Below are 7,966 nucleotides of genomic sequence, written 5' to 3'. Positions count from 1 at the left end.
CTTACACTGGGAAATACTTTGATAAAGCCAGGTAAACCGTCACAAATTTATTCATGGGACATCAGGGAAGAAAAAAGATTTTTAGGGGCTATTTCAAGGGGCCTCAGCACCTTATAATCTATTGCAAGAAAATGTCATTATAACAACCAAGACTTGTCTGTTTTACTCATTATTTTGTTGTAAAATGTTTACTAAAGATAAGCGCTCCAAAAAACAAACACAAATGCCTCTGGTGACTTCACATGACGCAACTTTTTAGAATTTTGTTTTTTTAAGAGTTGCACTTGTGATTTTTTTTTCACCGTGTATTTAAACAAATATCCCTATCAAAGGTGTTTTCTAATAACAGCTGATTAACTTAATTCTCAGGCTTCTTGATGTCATCAATCCAAATACACACAAAGTAGAGTTAGCAGCTTTTGTCTTCAGTATACTTTTGAAAATGTTGCTTTTTTTTATCTGGAAATCAATATTTTATTACCCAGCCGTGTTTTTATGATAAATTCGTTGGTCGCAGAAAAACACACCACAATATTATCTTGAAATTTTGGAAGGATATAATAAGGTTAAAATGTTCTTGTACTTAAAAATTTTGCATTTAAAGTTGGGTTGGAGGAATGCTGCTTTTTGATGCCTTTCATGAGGATTTCCACATTCAGTGGGCGTGTGCTGCAGCTACATGCTCTGCACTCACGATTCTTCTGCTCTAATAACCACAGGCGCAGCAGTCACATCTCAATTATTTTAACCACCCAAGCACATTTAACTTCGGATTCAAATTCAAATATTCTGTCTAAATCCGGTTCTAGCTTCTATATTTTAAGTCATTATCATTTTTTTTCAACTGTGCAAAATTGAAAGTATTTTAAACTCACAATTTTATTTAGATTTAGATTAGCCAGTGCTAAGTAAGCAGAAATATGTTTGTCTAAAAAATAGATTTTTTTTTTGTCTACTTTTAGAAAAAGCTTTGATAGTAAACCCACTGCTCAAGTCATGAACATAAATTCAGTCTGACTGGAAAACGTTAGCCAGTGAAACAAATAAAACCAAGAATGTGTCGCGCTCAGAGACGTCGATGAAAGCCCCTCATTTTATTATCCACCTCAGTTACCGTGTGTACTGCCTGGTGGGGGATGGCGAGATGTCGGAAGGCTCTGTCTGGGAAGCCATGTCGTTTGCCTCCTACTATCAGCTTGACAACTTGGTGGCCATCATGGACGTCAACCGCTTAGGCCAAAGTGACCCTGCACCCCTGCAGCATCACGTAGAGAAATACCAGAAGCGCTGTGAGGCTTTCGGGTAACAATGAACATTGTTAATTCAGCATGAGGCTAAATTATCATGATGGTAGAATTGTTTTTATTCATTTTAACACGAATGTTTTCATATAAATCCATAATAAAAAGGATGTGCATTTTTATTGTGAGCCTATCTGTGTGTTTGTGCTTAGCTGGCATGCCATTATTGTGGATGGTCACAGCATTGAAGAGCTTTGCAAGGCTTTTAGCCAGCCACGTCATCAACCCACTGCAATTATTGCTAAAACCATCAAAGGCAAAGGCATTCCAGGTAATACTCTATCCCTTCTCAGCTGGGAATGAACAGCTCTGTTCTTCCATCAAATACATCCAAAACCTCTCACAATCTAGTGTGACTTCTGAACGATACCACCGAAAAAATTATCTGAGCATTTTATCTGTGCTGTCTCAGCTGCAGAAGATAAGCTGGGCTGGCATGCCAAAGCTTTACCCAAAGACATGGCTGAGATGGTTATGAAGGATCTGCAGAGCCGGATTATGAACACCAGCAAGCACCTTTATCCCCCTGCTCCCATCGAGGACTCCCCACCTGTTAGCCTGAGGAACATCCGCATGCCAAGCGCACCCAACTACAAACCTGGAGAAAAGGTTTGTCAAATCTTCGTAAATGCAGTTAAAGCTCACTTTTATATGGTATGTTAACAAAAAACTTGTGTTTAAATTGCAAGTCAAACTCCATATATTGTATCAATATCAAGACAAATCACAATGTGTTTTCCCTCATGTTAAAACATCAGTACAATATTTGTATTGTATTAAGGCATGAAACAACACACATAACATAAATGTCACGCAAGTTTAATTAACTGTGAACATTAAAATAAAAATAATATTAAAACAAAAGAAGTGGCAGCTCCCACACAGCAATGTAACAAACTATTCCATTACCCAAACAGTATTTTTTTAAGGAAAAGATACAAAGAAAGTGTTGCTTTATCATGAAAATTATTATTATAATTGTAGACTAATATTAAGTATAAAATTACAAATAAAAAATGACTTGTGCAACAAAATCTTCACTTGTTCCTGTTTAAGTAGCATTAGCTCTGCAGCACAGCTACTTCCTGCTGGAAGTTAGATAGGTAGCCATTAAAGCTGCTGGTTAATGGCTTACAAGTTGTGGTATTGGTTCTGACAGTTATCATATACTCTCTGTTATTAATAGTTTTTTGGTTTGATGCATGGACATTGCTTAAATATAAGCAATTACACAAACTATGTCATTGTTATAGCTAAAAATAGTAAGCATTTCATTAAATTAAAATGTCTTTCTATTTGTTATTTCCTTTACAGTGCTCAGTATATTAAGGGTGAATCAATTGTGTACACCCGCTTATCTGTGCAGAGTTGTTAGGGGCTTAGCATGTGGGGATAAAACAAATATTTATGCTGAGAATAAACACCAATAAAAGTTATTCCAGAAAACCAGCATACTTAACAAAATACATTTTTATGAACATTAGCTTTGGTCATGAGCTATTTTTGACATAACTTATTGTGATATATGACTCCAAGCGACATGCAAATTCATAACTACAACACAATAGTATGCTGGTATTCTCTGTTGAAACTGATAGCTTATTTTATTTTATTTTATTTTATTTTATTATACAGATTGCTACTCGCAAGGCGTATGGAATGGCACTTGCTAAGTTGGGTCGCTACAACGAACGTGTCGTGGTCCTCGATGGAGACACCAATAATCTCACCTGTTCTGAGATCTTCAAGAACGAACATCCAAACCGCTTTGTTGAGTGCTATATCGCTCAGCAGAACATGGTAGGATACCCAAATAAATGCACATTAAAACCTTCACTAAACCAGAGAACTTGAGTTTTAAGATGTAAATATTTGATGCACGCAGTCTCATGCTCTTATTTTTATTGTTTTCTAAACACAGTAGAGATTCTATTTAGGCTTTTTTTTCTTATGGAATGCATCATGTAATCATCCTGTTTAGAAGACACCTTTCCTTTCATTATTTTATTTAATCTTAATGTAGAGACAATCAGACTAATTCAATGGCTCTTGCAGTCATCTCAAATGTAGGTCATGCATGCGTATGACGATAAACTGTCATGACAAGTGTATTCACTAGTGAAATATTTATCAGTACAGAGGAAGGGACCATCTGTCTGAATGCAGGAGAAAAGTTAAAATCTAGTGTTTTGCAAAGGAATATGGTAATATGAGCATGATTTTGTAATGTGATTGTGTGCACTACGCTATTTATCATTGCAACAATAAAAATCCTACCAACAGAGGTTTCTTTTGCCACAACATATTTGTTGCACCGTGGAAAGAATAAAAAGGAAGGAAGGAAATTATTCATAAAATGTGGTATGTCACTGATTCCCCCCATATGGTGAAAATAAGCTGCAGAGATCTTTGGAAATCTCCTCTCACTAACTCTTAGCTGAACTGGTCTTTGGTTCAAAGACTCTTTCAGGGGAAGGTTTTTTGCAATAAATATTGGATCCTCTGGGAAATCCTTTTATGGTTAGGTTCATTTGACCTATGGCAGAGGAATATTGCCAATATGTACATTATGCCCAGCAATTATTTCTTCCTGCAGGTCAATGTTGCCATGGGATGTGCCGCTCGAGAGAGGAACGTCGTGTTTGCCAGCACCCTTGCCTCCTTTTTCACTCGTGCCTATGATCAGATTCGCATGGCAGCGATTTCAGACAGCAACATCAACCTGTGTGGTTCCCACTGCGGTCTGTCCACTGGTTAGTAGACTCCTAACAAGCAACGTTCACCACAAGTCTTCTCACATTTCCCATCACCAAATCCACCTGTATTCCTTCACACTGTGTCTGACCACTTCACAGCCTCTGTCTTCTCAGACTAGATCTTGCACTCACTGTAAAATAGTAAATGTAGGTCAAATGAATCTTTTTTTGTGAATCTGCAGTTCTCATTTCTCTTTCCCTCTTGAGGTGTGTATTCCTTACGGTTTTCCCCCACTTGCCTTAACTCAATCCTCCCCTCTTTCTCCTTTTGTGTCTACACTGGAAGCAGTCAGCAGGGAACCCAGTATCCCTTTGTTAGTCCAGGTACCCTGCACCCAGAATTACCTTTTTGCTCCTGCATGCACCAGCTCACACACAAAAAAAAACAAAAAAAAAACAAAACATTTTGCCTTGCTGTTGGATGCACCAAATAGATAAAAATAATTTGCACCCTAACAGGGGAGGAAGGCCCCTCTTTGATGGCTCTAGAGGACATGGCTATGTTCAGGGCCCTACCCACTGCGACAATCTTCTACCCCAGTGATGGTGTCACCACAGAAAAGGCTGTGGAGCTGGCTGCAACCACAAAGGTAGATATTGCTTCTTTATTATAGGATCTCCGAAACCCTTATGTAAAGTAAAAGATGTCCCGTGTCTTCATGTTTTCTCCCAATTCTCTTTTTCAATAAGGGTGTCTGCTACATCCGAACCAGCCGCCAAGACAATGCCATCATCTATAATAGCAATGAGGATTTCCATGTTGGACAGGCAAAGGTGAGTGGCTGTTAGTTCAGACTTGGCCTCTATTAATGGGCAAAAATGTACTGCTCCATAGCTGAAACATAATAACTTGAAAGAGAAATTTAATTTTATTTTTATTATTTTTTTGCCAGGTGGTGTTCCAGAGCAAAGACGATCAAGTGACTGTGGTAGCAGCTGGAGTGATTGTGCATGAAGCCCTTGCTGCTGCTGAGCATCTCAAGAAAGGTACAGGGCAATGAAAAAAATTATTTTAACAATACTCCCAGAACAAAATTTCATTGTTAAGAAAGAAAAGATGAAGTTTCCTTCCATCTAAACACCCTTAAAATGTGTCTGAGAATTGAAAGACAAAATGATGTGCAAAGCAAGACATCCCTTAATTTCTAAAGGAAGTTGAAAAGCTCTCCAAGCTTGACTTTAAGCATCTTCGCTTTGGCTAAGTATGAATGGGACCTGTCTGATAAAAAGTCTGATTTTCAACATAGTTTTCTGAGCTAAATAAAAACAAGGATGACCAAATCTATGTATGATGTTCAATTTTCCTAGATCCTACTTGTAAAATAGCTCATATGCTTATGGATTGATTTACTCCATTAAACTCATCTTCCAGAGAGGATCTCTGTAAGAGTGATCGACCCCTTCACAATCAAACCGCTGGACGTTAAAACCATCATCGACCACGCACGTGTCACCAGGGGAAGGATCCTCACTGTTGAAGACCACTATTATGAAGGTAGGTTTCAGAAAACGTTGCTCATGCTGCCCAGCTCTTGCATTTTGTATGAACACCACCAACCTTAGAGCCAAAAGCATCTTAGAATAACGTGGCTCTAGAACACTCCTATTGGTTCATCTATTTTACTTGCTGTGGTGGCATGTTTCCATTGGTCCAGTGACACAAACGTGCGGTGTTGGCACTAACCTATTGGCTGAGGATGGCTTGTTGTGTGCTCCCAGCAGAGAGAATGTATTAGTGCTGTTGTATGTTTTGTAAATGTTGAAGAAAGAGAGGCAGAGTGCTGTCAGGTTTCCTTAACTGAGCATGTGCCTGTGGGGCAGAGTGTGACCTAGATAGCACAGTCTGACTTGCAGCGCTCTTTGCAGGAGAAAAGCACGGTGTGATAGTGTACACTGGGCTGGACAAAGAATGTCTAGCAGCTGTAGTCATTCTGCTGCTTTGTAACACATTTTAGTCTATATTGAGTCAGGTTGCAGGGTTTAAGATTTGTGAACAAATTAAATCTCCTTCCTCTGTCAGAGTATGCAAAATATATTTCTCCAATTGTTCTTCAACAGGTGGTCTAGGCGAGGCGGTGTCCTCAGCAATGGTCAATGAGTCTGGGTTTACTCTGCACCGTCTGGCTGTGTCCCACGTTCCCCGAAGCGGCAAGCCTCACGAGCTCCTGAAGATCTACGGGATAGACCGCGACGCCATAGCTCAGGCAATCCGAAAGATGCTCAGCAGCTCGGCCAATGCCAAGTAATTTTCTCTGTGCCCCACCCACTTTTCTTAACGCACCCCTTCGGATGGAGATAGACAGTCACATATGTTTTTGAAGCACAGAACCCATTTTTATTATTGAATCATTGATTAAAAAACGTGTGCTGAAGTGTTGTAATTGTGTGCAGTTCACCTTCAAGTAGACTTCTGCATCAACCTTCCTTTTGTGCATTCATCCAAACACATTTACAGAGATACATAATCTATGTAAAACACACATCTTCACTCATAATCTCTACCTTGTTGTGATCCAAGTCCAAAAATAAGATGTTGCCATTTCCTTTTTTGTTTTTAGATGGATAATCACTGTGTAAAACAATTTGTTGTCCTATCTTTAACACGTTACTAGAGATGCACCTGTTTGATATTTGTGGTCCTGATCTCCAGTATTTTTAAAGTTTTGACCTGCTCTTTTACCCCATTTCTGTTGAAGAACTAAAAATATCAGCATTTGATTTTTTTTCCTGTCATCTTAAACAATAACAATATTTTTATTAGGAGCAATGTCACAAAGCTTGTATGACAGATTTGTCCATGTGAAGCAGTGTTTTACAACTTTTAAAATAAAAATAAAATTGTCAGCGAGTTTAGATTTAGCAATTAGCATGATTAGCATGGTTAGCATTAGCAATTGTAAACATCCATCTCTGTGCGTATTCACTTGAGTGTAGATCCTTACCCTGACTCTGAGATTTTCAAAAGGGTGTCAGCATTTCCCAATCCATCCTTTTCAATGACAGATACAGCTCGAAGCTTTAAAGGCTAACAGGGAGTAACTTTGCTGTAATATATTCAGACTTCCTGGCATCTGAGAATATATCACTTTGCCTCTTCACCAATTTCTTTGCTACATTTTCAAAGCTGGTGAAAGTTTAACTCCTGTGATAGATGACAATTTTTCAAAAAAGGTTTGGTGCAAAATAATTAAAATGACTAGAAACTGATAGAAGTTAAGGTCTCTTGAGGAAGCACAAGACATTACCTTTGACAATTTGTTTCTTAAACCTTTCGTGTCTCCTCTGACTTAATTTTTATGACCCTAAATGAAATGGAAACTAGCTAAAATAACTCATCTTACTTGTTATAAGAGCAGCTTGGAAATGCTCAGGTATGGTATGTCTGCTGATTAAAATCTGAGCATTCAGCTGGTTGGTCTCCTGGTCAAGCCTGAAAATCTGCCCATTTTGATCACCGGCTGATTTTTTCGGTGCATCTCTACCTCTTACTAATCCTTTCATGTGCTTTTCAGCGCTTTTTGATTTACCTTGTTCAGCCAGAAATAGTTGTGTATTGCTCTAATGTTCTAATACTGGGTGGGGACCAGTTTTAATGTCGGTGTTTATTGTGTCAACGGTGTCAGAAAGAAGACATGTGGGTTCTTGCTTGTAGAAGGTAGTGGGGGCAAAAAAAAAAAATAATCAAAGAAATGTTGTGAGGTTATAAACCATAAGCCACTAAATAAGGTTTCACGTCCTTGTTCTTTCTTTTCAGTACTGTTTTTAATATTGATTTCAAAGGTGTCCAAACAAACACACCTCAGGGCTGCAGGTCCATCCAGTACAGATTATGACTAATCAAGGCTGTGGCTGCAATGTTAGTTACATCTGACTTGAGAACATGAGAAAAAAAACCATCTTGGTTACTTG

General features: G+C 38.5%; 1 protein-coding gene across 1 annotated transcript; it reads left to right on the top strand.

The window, feature by feature from the left end:
* On the top strand, positions 1-7,735 carry LOC105915502 (transketolase; the record flags this gene model as incomplete). Its single annotated transcript, XM_036124554.1, is given in 11 exon segments — positions 1-31; positions 1,111-1,302; positions 1,454-1,572; positions 1,714-1,910; positions 2,937-3,101; positions 3,898-4,054; positions 4,517-4,647; positions 4,748-4,831; positions 4,951-5,044; positions 5,430-5,552; positions 6,116-7,735. Coding segments are annotated over 11 exon segments (1,481 nt in total), but the record flags the coding sequence as incomplete, so codon positions are not given.
* Between the last annotated feature and the right edge of the window lie 231 nt (positions 7,736-7,966).

This window comes from Fundulus heteroclitus, chromosome 20, assembly GCF_011125445.2.
Source record: "Fundulus heteroclitus isolate FHET01 chromosome 20, MU-UCD_Fhet_4.1, whole genome shotgun sequence".
NCBI classification, from domain to species: Eukaryota; Metazoa; Chordata; class Actinopteri; order Cyprinodontiformes; family Fundulidae; genus Fundulus; species Fundulus heteroclitus.
The sequence above is the reverse complement of the archived record's forward strand: the minus strand, read 5'-3'. Positions and strand labels throughout refer to the sequence as shown.